The sequence below is a fragment of the Rhinoraja longicauda genome, chromosome 20 (assembly GCF_053455715.1).
Source record: "Rhinoraja longicauda isolate Sanriku21f chromosome 20, sRhiLon1.1, whole genome shotgun sequence".
Classification (NCBI taxonomy): domain Eukaryota; kingdom Metazoa; phylum Chordata; class Chondrichthyes; order Rajiformes; family Arhynchobatidae; genus Rhinoraja; species Rhinoraja longicauda.
Window position 1 is genome coordinate 2,424,879 of NC_135972.1, and position 23,176 is coordinate 2,448,054.

Sequence of the window (23,176 nt, forward strand, 5' to 3'; positions counted from 1 at the left end):
TCGGTTTAAACCAGCATCTGCAGTTCCTTCTTCCATGTTGCAGACCTTGTCCAAATGACAAAGTAATCTGAATCTGACTAGCTTTTTGAGTGGAAAAAGCAATCAGTTATATTCCCCTCTAAATAGGTAACATACCCACTAAGGGGTATATAGGCAAAACTGCTTTCATTCAACTTTTGATCCTATTAGAATATTAATTTATTGAATTTGTACAGGTAACAAGTTGCTAATATTATAACGAGGACAGGTCCAAATTTTTTATTTAAAAGTTCTCTTGCCCTAATAACAACCTTTTATATAGCAGGCATGGTAACTGGTAAATGACCATGAAATTTAGAATGTGAAGAGTTGCACACAAAAGTCAATTCCAAACCCTCCCTGCACAATTCTTGTGAATGATTGTGGCTGTGGTCAGCAACCAGCCACCCCCAACACTAGTGGGGAATCTTCCTCTCAAACTCAACAACATCAGAGCGCCCATTCATTTAAAGATGGATTCCTAACCTGATTAATGAAACATGTTTTTAAGAAGTCCCTTCCTTTTTAAATAAAATTATTTTAATTAACAATGTAAAAATGTAAAAATTATATTAGTTTTTAGATGACTATGAACATCAGAGATTTAAAAACTGATGAAAATGCCTCCTTTGGCTTGAAAGTGGGATGCATTTCCAGCCTTGCCTTCTGTTAGAGGCTGTGATGGTAGCTCAGGCAGAGCAGGGTCTCTGATTTGTCACTTGCTTGTCCATGTGCCAGTCACCCACCTGCAATTGCTAGACCAGTTTTTCTATCGCTGTAGCTAATAAATGATATGGTCCTTATCCTTTAGAAGCACGCACCCCAGATTAAAGCATAAACTGCTTTGAATTGCCACTTTAACCTATTTGTCTTCGCCCTGTGAGATATTCCTGTCCTGCTCACCGCAGCTCTCCTGCATCTGAAAAATAACCTTTTTGACAGTGGATCTCAGCGCTGAAACATAAACCTGGTTTCTCTTTCCACACCCAAGTGAATCCAGCATGTTGCATTTCAATTTAGGATTTCTGGCAGCTTGAGATTATAAAACATTTTCATTGAAGAATAAGAAAAGGTTTGTAATTAATGCTCAAGCTTATAAAATGCTGTAGTATACAGAATTCTTTCAGGGTATATACAAAAGGTCAGCCATTCAGGCTGACTGAGTTGAGGATTCAGAAAACAGTGGAATGCTGTACGCGGGTGTGTAGATGTACGGCAGAGCAATAGGTCTTTGAGGTTATGGCGATGGTACAGAGAGAGAGAGAGAGAGAGAGAGCTCAGGCAACTGAACCATCCTACCAACAACTAGAGAGTCCTGAGCTACTATCTACCTCGTTGGAGACCCTCGGACTATCTTTCACCAGTCATGTATTGTCTTTCCGCTGACTGGTTAACACGCAACAAAAGCTTTTCACTGTACCTCGGTACACTTGACAATTAAACTAAACATACTCAGGAGCAGTTGGTATCCTGCTGAATGGTAAACACCAGGGACAAAAGGCCTATTCTTATGTCTACAAATAATGGAAACAAGGCAGGTTACACACATCTTTATTTTATTAAAACAGATTTCCCGTCACTGGTTATGCAGCAGGAATAGTGATAGCTCATCATTCAATCAATCAATGGTTACCACGATCAAACTTGGATTTGTTTACTTTTCGTGACATTGAAAAATCATTATGGTTCACATGATAATTGATGCGGGGAAACAAAAAAATTTGGAAGGTTTAAACAAAACTACGAGGCTCTGTCATTGATAATTTCTCATTTGGAAGCACGGCACCCTGAATGGGGTGCATGTTGAGGGGAACACAACAATAAACCTCTGCTGGCTCAGGATACACACTGCACATCATTTAAAGAGCATCCACTTCATTCTATAGTCCACAACACTGGAACTCGAGCCGAGCTCAGGTAACTCAGGAAAATGGGCATTTGCCGAATAATCGTGATTGCAACAGCCTTCAATAGTCACACCAATTTAGTTTTGTGTTGAACTATCCCTAATCAAGGGTAGAGAATCAGTCCATTGTACACTGCGCAAGAGCTCTGATATGCTTGTTAACTAAGTTGTCTGTAACTGTACAAAAACATGCTACAAACTGGTTTGTTTAGTCAGAATTAAAAGGTGCAATCGGAAGCAAAAGAAGTGAGTATGAAGGAAAAAGAAAACAATATGAGACGAGGCAACACAGGCCACGACCGAGCAAGAGAACCATCACTTGAGAAGTTCTCTTATTTCAGGGCTTTTAGCAACTTCCATGTAGCTTATTCCATCAGGGGTTTTTCCACGTTTATCAGCACCCTGCAGGAGGAAAAATGGAAACACAAAAAAATTAATTGGAGGCAAACTGACAATGTTCACGAGAACAGGAGCTAAGCATTGGCTTCTGTTCAAAGTGATTTTTTTTAAAAAAGGAACATCATGGCATTATAACGCCCGGGGGAAACAAAGTAATGGAACAGGCTCTAATATAAATGTGTCTGCAGGTCTATTAGCACTAGCAAGAGATTAATTATTCCATGACTCCCAGCGTGAAAGTGGCATGAAGCAACCAGCAACTGCCATTAGTGGAGAAAAAAACCATTTTGATAATTTTCAGGCTTCAACCAGTATTATCCAAAATAATAAAACATTTGTCATTAAAAAAGGATTCATATAACATTTGAATCATTCCGAAGCAAATTCAAGTTGACCACTCAATTTCCCCAATGCTGTTCCAGTGCTCAGGTACAAGAATGAATCCCTGATGTTTTGACCTCTATAACAGTGAAAAGGACAAAGTGTTTACGACTAAATGAGATCCGTAACTAGTAACCCCTTCTGTCTAGTAAAAGAGTAGTTAAATGTCCTTTAAAAATATACTAATAAGCATTTTTTTTTCCAGATACCAATAAACCTGCTGTATTCTCAGGAACTAGATTGCTGTTTCAACTGAATAGGTTACAGAAATCAATAAAAAGCACAAAAGACCCATATTAGTCACAAGCCAAGGTAAACGTGAGGAAGTCCTACAGTATTGATAAAATTAGCTGACCAAATCACTGACAGGTTGCAGCAGCATCAACAGGAATGCCAAGTAAAGGCACCAAAGACAGCTGCTGATGGTTAAAGCACACACTCCAATCAATCAACAAAACCTTGATGGATGAAGCCCCATCGGGCACTGATGGTGAGGCTGGAATTACTGATAAAACCGGGAATAACCGGGTACAACACAAGGAAACAACTGCCACAAGGCGCGTCCATTGGAGTCATACAATTAAAAACTTGTTAACTGAAAATAAATATCTTTCATCAAAATATATTCAGACACCAATGTCTGATCTTACGGGGCAGACACAAATGAACAAAGAATACCAAAGACGTCAGGGTGGAAGTGTCAAAGACTAGAGGGCATAGCTCTATGGAGGCATTGCTCTATGGAGGGCATTGCTCTATGGAGGGCATTGCTCTATGGAGGGCAGAGCTCTATAGAGGGCATAGCTCTTAAGGTGACGGGGGGCAAAATATAAAGGAGATTTTGGGCAAGATTTTGCTTTTTTTCTACACGGAGAGTGGTGGGGGCCTGGAACGCGCTGCCAGGGGTGGTGGTGGAGGCAGATACCATAGTGGTGTTCCAGAGACTTTTAGTTACACGTGTTTATGCAGGAATAGAGTGCCACCTGTGTTTTGCTGAAACAAGGTTTTCCCCGGAAGCTTCTCCACAGTCTGCACCTGGATATTGTCTAACAATGCACAGGCATGGAACAGAACAGTACAGTACAAGAACAGGCCGCTCACCACACAATGTGCCAAGTGATGCCAAGGCCAACTATGATCTGCCTGCAGGTGATCCATACAACTCCATTCCATGCATATCCATGTGCTTGTCCAAAAGCCTCTTGAATATCACTGCCGTACCAATCCCAAATGCACATTCCAGGCACCCACCACCCTCTGTGTACAAACACATGCCCTGTACATGTTTAAACATCGACCCTCTCACCTTAAAGCTATGCCCTCTAGTATTTGATTTTTTCCATCCTGGAAACAAAGTTCTGATTATCATATCTATGTCCCTCACCATTTTATACACCTCTATCAGATCTCCCCTCAGCCTTTGGCATTCCAGAGAAAACAATTCATGTCTGTCCAACCTCCCCCTGTACGTAATACCCCCTAATCCAGGTATCATTCTGGTAAACATCTTCTGCACCCTCTCCAAAGCCTCCACATCCTTCCTGTAATGGGACGACCAGAACTGAACGCAATACTCCAAATGCTGCCTGACCAAAGTCCTATGAAGGCTTAAAAGGAGTTTCTGCTCTTTGTGTGAATGGTAGACTGTGGTGTAGGGCAGCAACAAATATTGTGTGTAGGAAAGATAATTTGCATATCTCAATGGTAGGTGGCAGAGACAAGGGTCAATTAGCAGCAGAAAGCTTGTTTTACAGTGACGGGCAATCGTGGCTAGTAATTATTAACAACGCCACCACCTACCCTGTAATGGGAGTGGATGCACACTTGTATAGACACAAGAATATATATGTACAATGCACAATATATTTAAAAAAAAACAAATTGCCATGATACTGCACAGCACTCAGTCCCAGCATCCCTTCATTCTTGTGGTCCTCCAAGTTTATTTCCCTAAATTCTGCTGTTATCGTTTCCCCTCACATTTTTCCAATGCCCTAAGGGCGTAGGAGGCCTATGTCCTGTGTTTTTTGATTAGTACGGGTCAGGAGTTATGGGGAGAAGGCAGGAGAATGGGGCTTGGAGGGAGAGATAGAGCAGCCATGATTGAATGGCGGAATGGACTAGATGGGCCGAATGGCCTAATTCTGCTCCTATCACTTGTGATTTTATGATCCCTCCATCCCTCTCTTTACCAAAACCCATCAGTTCTTTCATTATCACTGTGTTTAATTCCTGGATTGTGCAGTGGGAGAGCATTTTCACCCAAAGGATTCAAAAACCCGACCTGAAACGTCACCTATTCCTTTTCTCCAGAGATGCTGCCTAACCCGCTGAGTTACTCCAGCATTTTGTGTCTTATCTGCAGTGATTCAAAAAGATGCTTCACTACGACCAATTAGACAATAGGTGCAGGAGGAGGCCATTCGGCCCTTCGAGCCAGCACCGCCATTCAATGTGATCATGGCTGATCATTCTCAATCAGTACCCCGTTCCTGCCTTCTCCCCCATACCCCCTGACTCCGCTATCTTTAAGAGCTCTATCTAGTTGATTGGGGAGTAATTGTTTACCTTGCTGATGTAATGCTCACATCCCAAAACATGAATAAATAAAAACGACTGCTTAACAAAACGGAGGCCCTTGTAATAAATCAATCTATCTCAGCTTGAATATAAAATTGGCTTAAGGACAGAACACAATGAGCCTTTGACAAAGCCAGGTTTTCAGATTGAATAATAGAACACCACCATTCTTGCTTTGTTGTATTGACATATTCGTGGCATGGATATTGGAAAACAGTCAAATTTCAGCATTTGATGGTACGAGAGGTCCCAGATTTAATGATTTGCGAAAGAGAAACATGGTGGTGGAAATGCGAGGAAGATCTTTAATGACCTAAAACATACGGCCTACATTGATGGGGGATGTGGAGACAATCGAGGAGTTCAAAACTTCAGAGCTTCGAGATGCAGTATGGAAACGGGCTACTCTTGATAAAAGGCCCTTCAAAAGGGCCAAATGGCATAATTCTGCTCCTATAACTTATGAACATGAACCTTCGCCACACCGACTTTCGATCACCTGTTCACACCAGTTCCATGCTATCCCACTTTCACATCCACTCCTTACACACTCGGGGCAATTTACAGAGGGCCAATTAACCTACAAACACACACATCTTTGGGATGTGGGAGGAAACCGGAGCACCCGGAGGAATCCCACATGGTCACAGGGAGAACATGCAAACACCACACAGACAGCAACCAAGGTCAGGGTCAAACCCAATTTTCCGTAGCTTTGAGGCAGTTGCTCTACCTGCCACATCACTGTGCCACCCTGATACCATTTCAAGGCAGAACTATGTGCAGCCATGAGTTATAGCTCCAGTTGGCTGTGTTTCTACATGCCTGTTGCTCATCCATCATTGATCCAGGTAGCAGTATTGGAGGGTTTTGGAGGTGTGAGCATGGTTAAGGTGAGTAGTGATGGCAGTGTATTTCATAAACGACGTACACCTGAGGCGTGGGTGTGTGGGCAGCAAGGCCAGTGGTGTAGACCACCTTGTCCTGACTGGTGACAAGTCACAAGCAAGTGTCCTCCAGCAAGTGGGGATAATACCATCAGATGCCTGACCTGTGCCTTGCCGATGGAGAAGCACTGGGATGTTATATGGAGAGTTGCTCACCACCTCCAACCTAACCTGGTTGCCACAATATATAAGTTGCAGAATGTTGCCTGGCTTGGAGGACTTGCGTTAAAAGAGAAATTAGATAGGCTGAGATTATTTTCACTGGAGCGAAGGAGGCAGAGGCATGACCTTATAGAGGTTTATAAAATTATGAGGCACATAAATAGGGTAGTCACAGTCTTTTTCCCAGGGTGGTGAAGTATAAAACTAGAGGACAGAGGTTTAAAATGAGAGGAGGATATTTTAATGGGGACCCGTGGGGCAAGTTTTTTCTCACAGAGGACACTGGGTTTCAACATTCACAAAGGCAAGTGGACATGTATATGGACAGAAAAGGTTTAGAGGAACATTGGCCAGACGCAGGCAAATGGGACCCGCGTAGTTAGGCTTCTGGGTCGGCATGGACTTGTTGGGCTGAAGGGCCTGTTTACACGCTGCACATCGCCATCAATCAGATAGTTTTAAGTGTGAAGTAGTGATTGCAGCAAGATCATAATCATGAACGTTAGCCAGAAATGTATTCTATTGTGTAGCTCGGAGCCAGGCATCTAACATAAGCTGCAGAACAACACGTACTGTTGCAGTTCAGGGGACTGACAAAATGAAGGGACTTAGAAAGAAACCAAACCACTAGCAACAGGATCAAAAATTTAAGTGAAAGTTTCATCCCCCCCCCCCCCCAAGTGTTTTCATAACCAGCAAAGGGACAAAACACGATTGACCTTTTTCTATCAACAATAAATAATTATCAATAAATAATTGATAATTAATTTATCCATTTATTAATTAATTAATTGATAATTAATAGGGTATTTGATCAAATAGGGTATTTGATACCCTACACCCCCCCTGGCTGTAGGGTATCAATAAATACTGGCTGTAGCCTGTCATCAGGGTATCAGTCATGTTGAGTGGGAGAGTCTAGGACTAGTCACAGCCTCAGAATTAAAGGACATTCTTTTAGGAAAATGAGGAGGCATTTCTTTAGTCAGAGGGTAGTGAATCTGTGGAATTCTTTGCCACAGAAGGCTGTGGAGTCCAAGTCAGTGGATATATTTAAGGCAGACATAGATAGATTGATTCTTGAGTAGTGCGTGTGTCAGGGGTTATGGGGAGAAGGCAGGAGAATGGGGTTAGGAGGGAGAGATAGATCAGCCATGATTGAATGGCGGAGTAGACTTGATGGACCGAATGGCCTAATTCCACTCCTATCACTTCTGATGTACTGCATGTACCAGCGAGGGAGAGGGAGACTCCATTGTATGTAGCACCTACCTTGGCTACCAGCAATTTCACACATTCTAAATGTTCCTCGTTAATAGCCGACAGAAGTGCTGTAATACCGTATACATCTGGAACCTGCGGATCAGCGGAACAGCAAAGATCAACGTATTGTAAAGTTAATACCTACTTAATTACTTTAATATCAATGCAGGGTCATTTTTGGAAAACAATAAGTTACCAAGATAATCTCTTTAGTACAACTTTTGAAACAGGGTTCATCAAATTAACATAACCAAGGATAAGATTTTCATTGTGTATATTAAGAGGAAGAATAAAGAATTGCACAATCACCATGAGGAGCAAAATCAGGAAGCATTGCTTCCCATTCCTTCTCACCTGAGATGCTGCCTGACCCGCTGAGTTACCCCAGCATTTTTGTGATACCTTTGCTTCCCATAGAGTGCCAGCAACTAGATTCAAAGACTCAGGTTTCATAAGTCTCTGGAGTAGAATTATAATGATTTTCTGATCTCCAAGTGAACTTTCCCTTTCTCCTCATCTTAAACAACTGCCCCTCAACGTAATGCTGTGACATTTCGGCCCACCTGAACGTAGCTGCTGCTTCACTTCCACTTTACCAAGCTCTCCAAGTTCCGTTTGCCTCAATAAGATCACCGCTTGCGAATTCCAGAGAAAGTGCATCAGTTCAACACAACAACTCCTCAAAGGACAAACTTCCTAACCCAGTAATTAAATGGATGAATCTTGATGGCACTGCTTCTCAGGCAAGTACAATGTTTCAGGGTACAGAGACACTAGAGTACACTAGAGTACTCCAAACCATGGCGCCACTAAAGCACCATGTAATAGAAAACAAAACTTGCATTGACCGAGTTGCCACCAGTTCATTGAACCTTGGAATGTTCTCTCTCACAATAGACAATAGGTGCAGGATAAGGCCATTCGGCCCTTCAAGCCAGCACCGCCATTCAATGTGATCATGACTGATCATTCTCAATCAGTACTATCACATAGGGACTGGCATCTAAAATGGGAGTGTTGTCCAATGGATTGGTCAAGGTCAAGCTGACTCTATATAATACTACTAAAATTATACCTCATGGACAACACACCCCGGGGGGTGGTGGAGGAGGCAAGTACGACAGTGGCATTTAAGAGGCTTTTGGATAGGCACATGGATAAGCAGGGAATGCAGGGATACGGATCAGGTGCAGGCAGATAGCAGTTGGTCTGGGCATCATGTTCGGCTAGTTATGAAAATTATGAATACGGTATTTTGGTGCAGATGAACTGTATTTTGTGTAACTACAATATTTTTAATATATTTTTTCAAACAACCACAGACTACTTGCCCCTTATAACTACATAATCAGATATATTTACATTTCAGATCCAAGCTTCAGCCTTTGCAAACTCTATTTGAAATTCCAACATGGAATCAAATCTTCCCTCGAGGATGTCTTATTAGAAGATAATTTGTTTACCCTACCTCATTTCACAATATTAGTTTTAACTTAGTTGAGTCCTTTATTGATTCCTGAACACACTATTCTAGAAAAGGGTTTTAATTGCATTTCATGAACATTGGTCTAAAATATTTTGCCAGTTCAATTTGCCCTAGACCCTCTGTGATTACATGCTGTTTTCTAATTTCCAGTCCTAACCCTATTTTAACCAGTGTTTGTATCCTTTGGCATTTCTTACCTTCACCAACTGAGTGTAAGTTGCAATGTCAGGGCCAAGATACGTTTGCACCACTTTAATTATTTTTTAGTTTAGACATACAGCGCAGAAACAGGCCCTTCGGCCCACTGAATCTGCACCGACCAGCAATATCCGCACACTAACACTACACACCTACACATACTAGGGACAATTTACATTTATATCAATCCAATTAACCTGTAAAGCTGTACATCTTTGAAGTGTGGGAGGAAACCGAAGATCTCTGAGAAAACCCACACAGGTCAAGGAACAAAGTTAACTGTAATGTTGAAGGTAAATCATCTCAGCCCCTGTTCAAAATTTCACCTGTGCCTTAAGAACCTTATACTCTTCTATACACACATCTAACAAAAATCTATCACATTTTTTGAATGACCATTCAACAAACTTTATGTTTTAGATTTTCTTTTATATGAAGTGTATCCTGAATTAACTTAGAATATAAAGAGTGCATCAGGATGTCAGAATGGTTGATGAATCATGAACATGGAAGATCAACAAAAAGCAGGATAAATATAACCATGTGTAGGAAGGGACTGCAGATGCTGGTTTACATCGAAGATAGATGCAAAATGCTGGAGTAACTCAGTGGACCAGGCAGCATCTCTGGAGAGAAGGAATGAGTGACGTTGCGGATCGAGACCCTTCTTCAGACTGTACTAAATAGCTAAAATGGCAATGCCACCAATGTCTTCTCCTGTTGTACATGTTTTATTTACTGAAGTCTGCGGCACTTGAACCTGTGCCCCAGCTCCACACAACTTCAACAGATCATCACAAAAAAGGAAATTCACAGTTCATTCGTGTGATTTAAAGTTGGCTGCAATGCAAGTTGAATAATGCTTGCTTTTACAAGCCAGTGTACTGCTCTGGCTCAACATATTAGACAATATACCAGTCGTCTAAGCTGGCTAATGTAGGTGATCTTGAAGTTACCTATTCTAATCCTTCCCCATACCCTTATGTATAGGAAGGAGCTGCAGATGGTGGTTTAAACTGAAGATAGACACAAAATGCTGGAGTAACTCAGCGGGACAGGCTGCATCTTCTGGAGAGATGGGTGAAGTTTCAGTCTGAAGAAGGGTGTCGACCCGAAACATCACCCATCCCTTCTCTCCAGAGATGCTGCCTGTCCCCCTGAGTTACTCCAGCATTTTGTGTCTATCTTTCCTTTCCTTTATATTCCTCCTTGTAAAATAGTTAGCAATCAGGTAACTATTTTTTGGCTTCGAGTCTATTTGTATTCATAGTGCTCTTCTTCTCAGATGACAATGGAGTCCAAGGGCAGCAGGTGTTGTGCCCGTGCTTATCAATGTTGTTGCAGTTCATTTAATTGGTTCATCCCAATTACCACATTGGTATCCTTCGGTAGCTTCGGTTTCCTCCCACATCCTAAATCTGTGCGGTTAATTGGCCTCTGTAAATTGCACCCTAACGTATAGGGAATGGATACAAAAGTGGGATAGGATAGAATGGCTGATCAATGGTCGACATGGACTTGGTAGGCTGAATGGCCTGTTCAATGCTGTATTTTCCAATCAATCAAAAACCCGATCTCCTCTACCTGTACGTACGTGATCCATATCCCTCCATTCCCTGCTGATCCGTGTGCCTATCTAAAAGCCTCTTAAATACCACTATTGTATCTGCCTCCACCACCACCCCTGGCAGAGCATTGAAGGCAAGGAACGCACATCTCTTTTAACCTTTGTCCCTCTCGCCTTTGAGCTATGCCATCCTAGGGAATATTTCAGTATGTCTACCCTATCTACCCTTTGATGTCACAGTTCCAAGGTTTTTTAATAAAACTGTGAGGCATTTATCGTCATACAGCATGGGAGCAGGCCCTTTGGCCCAACTTCTCCATGCCGACCAAGATGCCCCTGGTCTTGACCTGAAACGTTACCCATTCCTTCTATCCAGAGATGTTGCATGTCCCGCTCAGTTACACCAGCATTTTGTGTCTATCTTCCATCTAAACATTCCTACCATGTAACTGTCCAAATGTCTTTTAAATGTGGAGAGTTGGTTGGAAGATTGGCGACTGCACCAGTACTTTCATCAGGTGCACTTATAACAAACACTGGCTGATGTTGTAGCAAATAGTGAGGTTCTTACTTGTCACTTACATTAATCTCTGCTCCTGCACGGATCAGGTACTCAAGGACCTCGTGCTGACCACAATCTGCTGCAAAATGGATGGGCTTACGGCCGGCTACCAGTATCTTGTTCACATCTGCACCCTGAAGACAGAAGGTATGTAAAAAAAACATTAGAATCAACAAACACAATATCCAACAAATACCCCCTGTTGCTGACAATATGTGCAAAAGTATTAAAGGGTAAACTTAATAAAATCTCAGTTGAGCATAAAAATTAAATCCAGTATCTCAAGGTAGAGTCATAGAGTCATAGAGTCATACAGCACGGCAACAGGCCCTTTGGCCCAACTTGCCCATGCCGACCAGCATACCCCATCTGCCCACATTTGGCCCAGATCCCACTCAACCTTTTCCACCCCTGTCCCTGTTGAAATGCCTTTTAAATGTTACTAGACCAAGTGGACCCATTGGGCCCAAACCTCTCCTGCATTGGTGCAGCACCCTCTCCTCCCCCCCTCCACTCTCTTCCTCCCCACCTCCCCCTCCCCCTCTTCCTCCTCTTCCTCCCCTCCCCTCTCTCCCTCCTCCTTCCTGCTCCCCTCCCTACAACCACCCTCCCCCTCCACCCTCCCCCTCCACCCCCTCCCTACAACCCCTCTCCCCTCCCCCTCCTCCCCCCCTCACTCACCGCATCCCCCTCAACCCCACTTATCCTTCCTCCTCCCTCCCCCCCTTCCCTCCACCCCCCTCCCTCCCTAGGAGATATATTTAAACTTTAAAATGTGAATAACTTTAAATATATAATGTCAATTTCAATAAAACTACTTGCATTACCATTAAAGTGACAACGATTAGTAAGGTGGGCCTAAAACTGTTGCGCTATCGTGTACCGTTTTGGCTGTAGTTCGGTCACAAACAAACAAACGAACGAGAGTTTTAGTATATAAACATATTGTTACCACATAAATTGAAACCTGAACCATGGCCTCTAGGTATGATTGTGGTAAAGTTTGAAAAAAAAAGTTAAAAAAGGTCCTTGGTACATGGAACACATAACAGTACAGCACAGTAACAGGAATTTAGAAGAATGCGAAAGGAACATAGAAACATATAAAATTCTTACGGGATTGGACAGGATAGATGCAGGAAAAATGTTCCCAATGTTGGGGGAGTCCAGAACCAGGGGTCACAGTTTAAGAATAAGGGGTATGCCATTAAGGACTGAGATGAGGAAAAACTTTTTCACCCCGAGTGTTGTGAATCTGTGGAATTATCTGCCACTGAAGGCAGTGGAGGCCAATTCACTCGGTGTTTTCAAGAGAGTTAGATTTAGCTCGGGGCTAACAGAATCAGGGGATATGGGGAGAAAGCAGGAACGGGGTACTGATTTTGGATGATCATATTGAATGGCGGTGCTGGCTCGAAGAATCAAATCTCCAGCGCCGACTCCTGCACCTAATTTCTATGTTCTATGTTTCTATGAAGTTTGTTGACTAAAGTACGATGCAGCATTAATTAGTTCACTTGGGCACAGCGCGAAGCACACAGCCTTTAAACAAATTCACAGTTACAGAAAAGGTTGCAAGTACATATCAGATCAGACAGCACTGTCGTGAGGGGAAGAAAACGGTAAGTTTAGGTCTAACATCTGCAATAAGATTTCAAGATAAGCAGGTCAAGGATTAAACCCTGAGAACACAGCCATGAACAAAATTAAATGGTTGCAGTTTTGGGAGCTGTGGGCTCACGTCCCTTGCCCCTGGGGCACTCTGGGAGTGGTGAGGTCAGCTATGGAGGCTCTACAAGGTATTAGTCAGGCTGCGTTTGGAGTATTGTGAGCAAACTTGGGCCCCATACCTGAGGAAGGATTTGCTGGCTCTGGAGAGGATCCAGAGGAGGTTTCCAAGAATGATCCCAGGAATGAATGGGTTAGCATATAATGAATGAGCTTTTGACGGCACTGGGCCTGTACTCGCTGGAGTTTAGAAGGTTGAGGGGGGACCTCATTGAAACATACAGAATAATGAAAGGCATAGATACATTGGATGTGGAGAGGATGTTTCCACTAGTGGGAGAGTCTAGGACCAGAGGTCACAGCCTTAGAATTAAAAGGCGTTCTTTTAGAAAGGAGGCGAGGAGGAACTTCTTTAGTTGGAGGGTACTTCTTTAATCAGAGGCAGCCTGCAGCAATGGGAGAGGTGGGAGTCATGGAGAACATCAGCAGGCCAGGCCGACCCCTGCAACACTCTGCCAGTGCCGCCAGCATAGCGGCCCTTTATGGCCAAGACTCTTTCAGAACTTTGAAACTTGAAGGAAACATGAGAGCGGCAGAAACGTGGTGCCTCGTTAGACTACTGTCTCGGTATAATCTACTATTGTGAAGAAGGGTCTCGACCCGAAGCATCACCCATTCCTTCTCTCCAGAGATGCTGCCTGACCCGCTGAGTTACTCCAGCATCTTGTGTTTATCTCCACTATTCTCACACTGCAATCATTGCACTCGTGTGCTTATATATAGTAAGACAGAATTGTATGCAAAACAAAGAATTTCACTGTATCTAGGTACATGCGACAATAAATACCACTGAACAATTGAAATAATATCTGTGGAAACCTGTGATGCATGTTGGACTTTAAACGCATTGGATAAATACAACATGTTGCAATTGATTTCCAACACATGTTGCAATTGATGTTTTCTGACGATGTTTTGTGATCTCCGTCTCTGGTTTTTGATTGAAAGTTAGAAAAAATGCAGGCAGTTGCGTGCTTATAAATAACTATAGGCCTCACAGTAGATGTGGTCTAAACAAGAGTGGAACAATTGAGTAAGCATACTGTGTGGGAACGAAATGCAGATGCTGGTTTAAATATACTGGGTAAACATACTGTCAGCTTCCATTAGCCATAGTAAAAAGATGTCCATATCATTACCAAAGACCCACTGGATAAGACACGATACCAAAGACCTCTGAGGAGCTAACATGATTGGTGTACGTTTCTGCTAGATGAGAAGACTCAATATTCCAATGCAGAAATTCAGCACCACAAAGAAATCAACTTATTCTAAAGTGAAGGTGGACACAAAATGCTGGGGTGACTCAGCGGGTCAGACAGAATCGCTGGAGAAAAGGAATAGGTGATGTTTGGGGTTGCACCTCCTCCAGCATTGTGTGTTGATCTTCGGTATAAACCAGCATCTGCAGTTCCTTCCTATACTTATTCTAAAGTGAAACGGAGAAGCCTTTGTCAGGTACATGGCATGGACATTGATTTGTTGTTCTGTCTATAGACTGACCCCACTTCAATTCCAATTGACAATCAAGGCTAAAATAGAATTGGCAACTAATTGCACAGAAAAGATCTGAGAGACAAAGTCCTTTAATTACAGGGGCAACTACACTTCCAGATGTACCGTTAAAACATCCCTCACTTCTGACCAAAGCTTTGGAGAACCAACCTTGGATTTCAAGCCTATCTTTTGTATGTGCTGCCTAGTGTATTAGATCAATATCCCCTCATCTCTCTCATCTGGACAGCCAGGGGGGCTATGTGAGGATGCTGTTCATTGACTTTAGTTCAGCATTCAACACAATAGTCCCCAGCAGACTGGTTGAGAAGCTGCTGGAACTGGGGCTTAGCACCCCTCTGTGTGCCTGGGGCCTGGACTTTCTCACTGCCAGGCCCCAAGTGGTCAGGATGGGGGAACACACATCTAGCTCCCTCACCCTGAACATAGGATCCCCCCAGGGCTGCGTCCTTAGCCCCCTACTATGCTCCCTGTACACACATGACTGTGGGGCCAGGTTCAGCTCAAACTCCATCATCAAGTTTGCTGATGACACTGTGGTGGTGGGCCGGATCTCCAACAACGATGAGAAGGCCTACCGGGAGGAGGTGGCTGATCTGGCACTCTGGTGTCAGGACAATAGCCTCCTCTTGAATGTCACTAAAACAAAGGAGATGATTGTGGACTTCAGAAGGGCTAAACATTCAAGGACGTACACGCCACTGGAGATAGATGGGTCTACTGTGGACAGGGTGAGCAGTTTTAAATACTTGGGAGTCCGCATCACAGAGGATCTGACGTGGGCAACGCACATTGCCGCACTGGTGGGTAAGGCTAAGCAGCGCCTTTACCACCTTAGACAATTGAGGAAATTCAGAGTGTCTCTGAGGATCCTTCATTGCTTCTACTCTGGGGCTGTAGAGAGCATCCTGTCCGGCAACATTACAGTCTGGTTTGGGAACAGCTCTGCCCAGGACAGGATGGCCCTGCAGAGAGTAGTGCGTTCGGCAGAACGCACCATGGGAACTACACTCATCCCCCTGCAGGACCTATACATCAGGAGGTGCAGATCCAGAACAAGCAAGATCATGAGGGACCCCTGCCACCCCAGTAACGGACTGTTCCAGATGCTACGATCAGGCAAACGACTCCGCTGTCACGCTGCGAAAACGGAGAGGATGAGACGGAGCTTCTTCCCACAGGCCATCAGGACTGTCAACTTTTATAACCCCAGAGACTAAATTTTTGTCGACACTAATCGTAACTTATTAACTTTATTTATATGCTGTAACTGTAATTCTTTTTTTGTGCACAACCCGCAGGCATTGCCACTTTCATTTCACTGCACATCATGTATGTGTATGTGACAAATAAATTTGACTTGACTAAATTTGACTTGACTTGGGAGAGGCAAAAATAAAGAGCCAGGCTAACTCCTGCCTCTTTCACAGATGATCAGACTGCACAGGACATCATAGTGGCCCGGATACTTTGACATTGTGCCAGTCTATCTATCGTTCCCCTGCCAGATGCACGCCAGGCCAACCTGATGCCTGGGAACCTGTATCTACTGCAAGAACAAGCAACTTGGTCCAGAGGACGTCCTCTCAGAAACTCTTTTCAGTGAACTCTACAACAAAAGCAATTACAATAGGACAAAAACAACCCATCAACAGCTCGCTGCGCCACAACAAGGTTCTTTCCAGAACGTTTCCCCAAAAGAGTAAACTGCTAACAACATCCAAAATATTAGACTGCTGTTATCAGCATTGCCATTCAACACCACACACTATTGCTGATGGACGGTACAATAGCACAAACACAGGCCATTACAATGCAATTCTTTGGTCAGAGCAGTTTTCTAAAATGTACTGATTAGCTACTTAGCAGCGTAAAGCATTTACACCTTTACAAATGCCCAGTCGGAAGAAGGATCCCGATTCAAAACATTGCCTGTCCATTCTCTCTCCATTATGTCTGACGTACTGAGTTCCTCCAGCACTTTGTATTTTACAGAAAAACATGATATAACAGCAGAGAAACATACAAGGGCAGCACAATGGTGCAGGTGCAAGAGCTACTGCCTCACAGCATCAGAGACATGGGTTTGATCCTGACTCAGGTAATGTCCATGTGGAGTTTGCATGTTTTACTTGTGACCGCATGGGTTTCCTCCCACATCCCAAAGACGTGTGGGTTTGTAGGTTAATTGGGTTGTGCAGGGAGTGGTTGAGAAAGAGGATAACATTGAATTTGTGTGAATGGGTGATCGTTGTTTGGCATGGACTCCGTGGAAAGGTCTTGTTTCCATATTGTACCTCTAAAGTAAAGTTTTATGATACAGGACCTGCACACTAGCAGCTTGGATGAACATTCTTGTGAAGACTCTTTCAAATCCCATTATGACAATCTGAGAACTGATTAACCAGTTAGGCCACATCCAAAAAATTATTATGTTTATAAGTTACAGGAGCAGATTAGGCCATTTGGCCCATTAAGTCTACTCCACCATTCATGATGGCTGATATATCCTTCCCTCTCAATCCCTTTCTCCTGCCTTCTCCCCATAACCCCTGACACCTGTACTAATCAAGAATCTGTCAATCACCACCATAAAAATATCCATTGACTTGGCCTCCACAGCCATCTGTGGCAATGAATTCCATAGATTCACCACCCTCTGAATAAAGAAATAAGTATAAACCTCCTGAGCATAAAACTCTTTTGGCATTTTAGTTTAGTGTATTACTGTCACGGGAACTGAGGTACAGTAAAACGATTTAGTTTACATCAAAAATGAAATCTTAACAAAATTAGATATTACCACTCCTTTTCTGTTATGGCTGACAATCAGGACTTAGTATCAGTTGTAGTGCCTGTTTGCATTAGGAATAAGATTTATTGTGGAGATGTGGTGAGCGTTACAATATCTAGGAACAAGCCCTCAGGCAATGCATGTAGTTCAAATGCACGCCTTTCTAGTTTAGATCCCCTGTGGATAATATATTTTGTGACATAGCCAAGGTGTCTTTGACTGCTAGTAAACAGGGTGTGATGACAAGTTTTTGCACTATCCCCCACGGTACATGCCATGAGATCTAACAGAGAAAGCAATACAATAATATGATTCAAGATCACTGTAAAACTTTTAGCTTTCTCAACTCAAATCTTGTGTTGCGAATCAAAAGGAGTGGAGCTGGGATAGATAGAAGATACATATGCTGAAACACACACAGCGAATAACGAACAGACATACGCATATGGTGGAATATAATCAGACTTGTCCCAGCCCGCTCATTCCCTTTTCTCCCTGTTTCCATCCGGCAGAAGATATAGAAGCTTGAAAGCGCGCACCACCAGACTCAGGAACAGCTTCTTCCCTTCTGTTATCTAGGCTTCTGAACGCCCTTCCGTAAGCTGGGGTACTGTCCGATTCACCTCTACCCCATTGTGGACATTGGACTTTGTCTGTGGAACTGATGCGCTACAATGCTGAGAACTATATTCTGCATTCTGTATCTTCCCCCCTTGCTCTATATATAGTACTTGAAGTTGACTTGATTGTATTTATGTCTGGTATATCTGATCTGTTTGGATAGCATGCAAAACAAAGCTATTCACTGCACCTCGGTACACGTAACAATAATAAACCAAAACCTAAAATCTAAACCTCTTGTTCCAAACTACTGCCTGTTCTTACTGCAACCACGATATGTTCCATTTTGTGCAGCAGTTATTTTCTCACTTCCCCTAGGAAGGATTTTCAATTTGGTGTCGAGTAAGGGAAGTACTGAGTTCTGGAACTGAGAATGGCCTGTGTTTGCGAACAGTGAAACTAGCAGGACTACTAGGGTGGGGGCAGGCTGGAGAGAGAGTGCAAGGGTGACTTGAAATTAGATAAATCAATATTCATACCACTGGGTTGTAAACTAAAAGAATCTGATGCTATCTTAATCTGATGCTATCTTACAAAGTGACCACACATGCAGGCGGCAACGTTGAGGGTGGCCGCAATGGTTCACTGTACTCCATTGCTTTTGCTGCCACTCGGAAGCAGTGGGCAACTCTTCTGGCTCCATCCCATTTACTACGTCAGCTAACAGCTCTCCCAAAGCCATTACGGTCAAATGTGGACACAGGAGATGCTTTTAGTATCACAGAACGCGTGGAGTACTGACTTGCACTTCTTTTGGAAACTCGATTCTCCATGGGTCACGTAGACACAAAGTGCTGGAGTAACTCAGCGGGTCAGGCGGCATCTCGGGAGAGAAGGAATGGGTGACGTTTCGGGGCAGGACGCCCCCTCCCCTGACATCAGTCTGAAGAAGGGTCTCGACCCAAAATGTCACCCATTCCTTCTCTCCCGAGATGCTGCCTGACCCGCTGAGTTACCCCAGCATTTTGTGTCTACCTTCGATTTTAACCAGAATCTGCAGGTTTTTTCCTATACATCCTTGTCCATGGGTCATTTCCATCATCAGATATTACACTACCAGACAGGTCAGATAGTGAAGAATTAAACAGAGCTAGGAATTCAATATTTATTCAATTTTAATCAAAACCTCTGTTGATCGCATTCATTGGGTTTGTTTCTTCCAAAGTTCCCACTATTTACCTGAAGCAGTGGAGTCATTTCATCAGTATTTTTGTTCTGGTGTTTCCATCAATTACAGAGATAACAAACAATTTGAGATTTTTAATTGACCAAAGCAAAGGAGTACAGATTATAAACGGTAGGTTACCGTTGAAAACCCTGATTTCTTTTGAAGAGGTGATCAAGAGGAGGACAGGAAATATCCAAAGGTCCCTGATAAATCCCCCTCACCCAGTACTCGATAAAAGATTGTCCTCTTAAGAGTAGCAGCTCAAGGAGTTAAAGGCAAATAATAAAGTTTAAGAAATGTGCTGAATGGCAGTGGTTTAAGTAGGAATAGGAATCTAATCAACAGGTGTGATTAGCGGAGGTGCAGGGAGATTTTTTTCTTGCACAACTATTCACTATTATCAGCTTAGAAAATGATTAAAAACTACATTCTCAAGTGCTGACAATACAAAGATATTAAGTGGACAGACTAATAGATTTCAATGGAAGCCAATTGCTAACCTAACCTCATCCACTGCTAACCTAAAATGGTTCTCTAAATGTGAAGTGATGCATCAGAGTGGTTCCTCACTGACTGAGGGGGTCAAGCACCTGCCAAGTATAGTCAGAAAATAAAGGTCACTGCAATCCTGGCCATTACACATAGAAGGCTTTAATAAAAGGATGTGAAAGTTAGGCTAGAACTATACAAAATCCTGATCACAGATATAGCTCCGAGCTGCACAGTAGGAATATGCCTGGGGTATAGCACATGATTCATTTAGTTTAGTTTAGAGATACTGCATGGCAAAAAGGCCCTTCGGCCCACCGAGTCCATGCCAACCACTGATCACCCGCTCACACTAGTTCTATGTTGTGCCACTTTCACATCCTCTCCCTACACACCAGGAGCAATTTACAGAGGCCAATCAACCTACAAACATCCCTACACACCAGGAGCAATTTACAGAGGCCTATCAACCTACAAACCTGCATGTCTTTCAAATGTGGGAGGAAACTGGAGCACCTGGAGAAAAGTGTAATCATTGAGAGGCTGCACAAACGAGGGCTAAATTTTCTCGAGGTTAGAACATTAAGGGGTGGAGTGATCAATGTTTTCTAAATATTAAGGGGAACTGAAATTAATTGGATATTATCTCTGCTGGTTGGAGTCTAATAGTGAGCTTGGTGTGAAGGTCGGAACCTGCACCTCAAGGTGGCAATGGCACTTAATGTGGCAGCAATTAAACATTTAATTAGAAACAGGGGAAGACTTAACATTTAAAAGGCGGCATGTAAAACAAAGTTTAAAGGACAACAGCAAGAGCCATTGGGAGCAGCTCAAATGAAAGGCCCTCCAATTGCAATGATAATTCTGTCTTCCATAGATGGTGCTTTATGAGTAATTCCACCATCTACATTCATTTTCATTAACAACCGAAAAATGCTTTCAGAAATACACGAAAAGCAGGATTAGTGACACTTATTGGATGTGTTTCAATAGACAATAGGTGCAGGAGTAGGCCATTCGGCCCTTTGAGCCAGTACCACCATTCAATGTGATCATGGCTGACCATTCACAATCAGTACCCCATTTCTGCCTTCTCCCCATACCCCCTGACTCCACTATCTTTAAGATTTCTCCTTGCATCAGAATTTAGAAAATGTTTTGAATGATACGACTGAGTAACGGTCCAGAAGGAACACAATGACATTACGCAATGTTGCAAAATGCTCTGACTAATCACATACCAATAACGAAACAACTATTAAGCACCAGAGAAAATATAAAAACTAAGAATGTTGCAAAAGCCCTTAGCTCATCTCACAGCGCATGTGGAGAAAGAACACAAGAAAATGGCAGCACGAATAGGCAGCCAGGACTCTCCAACCTGCACTGCCATTCAATATGGAGACACAAGGAACAACATGAGCAAAGCACAAAGTGCCGGAGTAACTCCGCGGGTCAGACAGCATCCCTGGAAGGAATAGACAGATGACGTTTTGGGTCAGGATCATTCTTCAGACTTCCAGATCTGTTGTGGACCAACCACACTGATGCAGCAGCTAAGGCAGCACACCAACGCCTCTACTTCCTGAGGAAATTTGGCATGTCTCCCATGACTCTTCCAAACTTCTACAGATGCACTGTAGAAAGCATACTGGCAGGTGCATCACAGCTTAGTTTGTTAACAGCTCTGTCTAACACCACAAGGAATTGCAGAGAGTTGTAGATGTAGCCCAGTCCATCACACAGACCAGACTCCCCACCATTGACTCCATCTACACTTCACGCTGCAGTGGAAAAACAACCGACATAATCAAAGACTTGTCTCACCTCTCCCTACTCCCATTGTTTTCTTTGCAACAGTTTTTTTCAATCTACACTAACACACATCCTTACATACCTTGAATTTCTTGTTGAGATTTCAGCTGTGAAGGTTTTTATTTGAAATATTAACAGCTATTTCCACAGATGCTGCCTGATCTGTTGAGTTTTTCCCCCCCACTATTTTTCATGGTTTCTCATTAATTTCAGATTTCCAGCATCTGCGATATTTTTTTATTTTTGAAAACACAAGGATACTATTCTAACAATCCACGTCTTGGCTAATAAACTACGTCAATTCTCACGCAAATGGTTCTGTTGGAATTGCACCTTTCAATCTTAATCATCATTTTAGATCCATTTGGTAGTTATTTATGCAAAATTGGATCTGCATTGTGCTACCAAGGAATGAAGCAGAATGCTACCTTGGCAAGATTATCAGACTGTTCAGTCAATGGCCCACAGTTTGGAAGATGCACAATCCAAGCACCAATCTACCTACCTGCCGCCAGATTCTTTGTAAATGAAGGCTGAAGAGGATATCAGTTTACAGTAAACCATTGGTGTCACTCATCCAAGTGCAGATATTTATGAGAAGTGTCATCTAAAATAACGAGTGAAGCAGGCAAATGTGACGGCCAAAACCATCTGCAGTCCGGCCGAGGACTACGGATGTTCAGTCACATTCTGAGTTACGTTCAGCCCGAGACTGAGAGGAGGAGAACTTCTTCAAAGTAGACATACCTTGAGGAGAATTTGCAGTGGAGTGGCAAGATGTGTAGGAAAGAAAACTGCAGATGCTGGTTTAAATCAAAGGTCGACACACAATGCTGGAATAACTCAGTGGGTCAGGCATCATCTCAGGAGCGAAGGAATGGGTGACGTTTCGGGTTGAGACCCTTCTTCAGACTGAAACGTCACCCATTCCTTCTCTCCAGAGCTGCTATCCGACCCGCTGAGTTACTCCAGCATTTTGTGTCTACCTTCGGCCCGAGACTGATACATTTCTGAAATCCAGGGGAACCAATAAACATGGAGGAAAAAAAAGACACAAAGTGCTGGAGTAACTCAACAGGTCAGACAGCATCTCTGGAGAACACAGATAAGCAACATTTCGAGTCGGGACCCTTCTTCAGACTGATTGTAACGGGGGGGGGGGAGATAGCTGGAAGGGAGGTGGGGGCGGGGCATAGGTTGGCAAGTGATAGACGAATAGTGAGGGGTTTCATGGAGATAAAGGCTAAAGAGGGAAAGAAGAAAACAGGCTACGAGATACTGAAGAACGAGGCATAAAAAGTGAAGTCAGAGGATTGGATATAGGTGGAAGGGGATGGGGGAAGGGTTGTTGTTGATTAGTTACCCACATTTGAGCATTCAGTGTTCATACTGTTAAATTGTGAGGAACCCCAATGGAATAAATATGGAAGTTGAGTCGGGTCGTCAGCAGCAATGGCCGCCTTGCCAAGTCTGTCTGTCCCTTCTCTGTTGTTTTATAGTATGTGTTAAATGTATGT

At 43.2% G+C, this 23,176-nt stretch overlaps 1 protein-coding gene across 1 annotated transcript in view; it reads right to left on the reverse strand.

Annotated features, from left to right (window-relative positions):
* Positions 1–1,559: 1,559 nt before the first annotated feature.
* mtpn (myotrophin) overlaps positions 1,560–23,176 on the reverse strand; it is a 28,908-nt gene continuing 7,291 nt past the window's right edge. The window contains exons 2-4 of the mRNA XM_078416461.1: positions 11,490–11,603; positions 7,666–7,749; positions 1,560–2,326 (exon numbers count right to left, since the gene is read on the reverse strand). Coding sequence (XP_078272587.1) covers positions 2,240–2,326; positions 7,666–7,749; positions 11,490–11,603 — 285 coding nt within the window. The 3' untranslated portion in view covers positions 1,560–2,239. The remainder of the gene's footprint in view (positions 2,327–7,665; positions 7,750–11,489; positions 11,604–23,176) is intronic.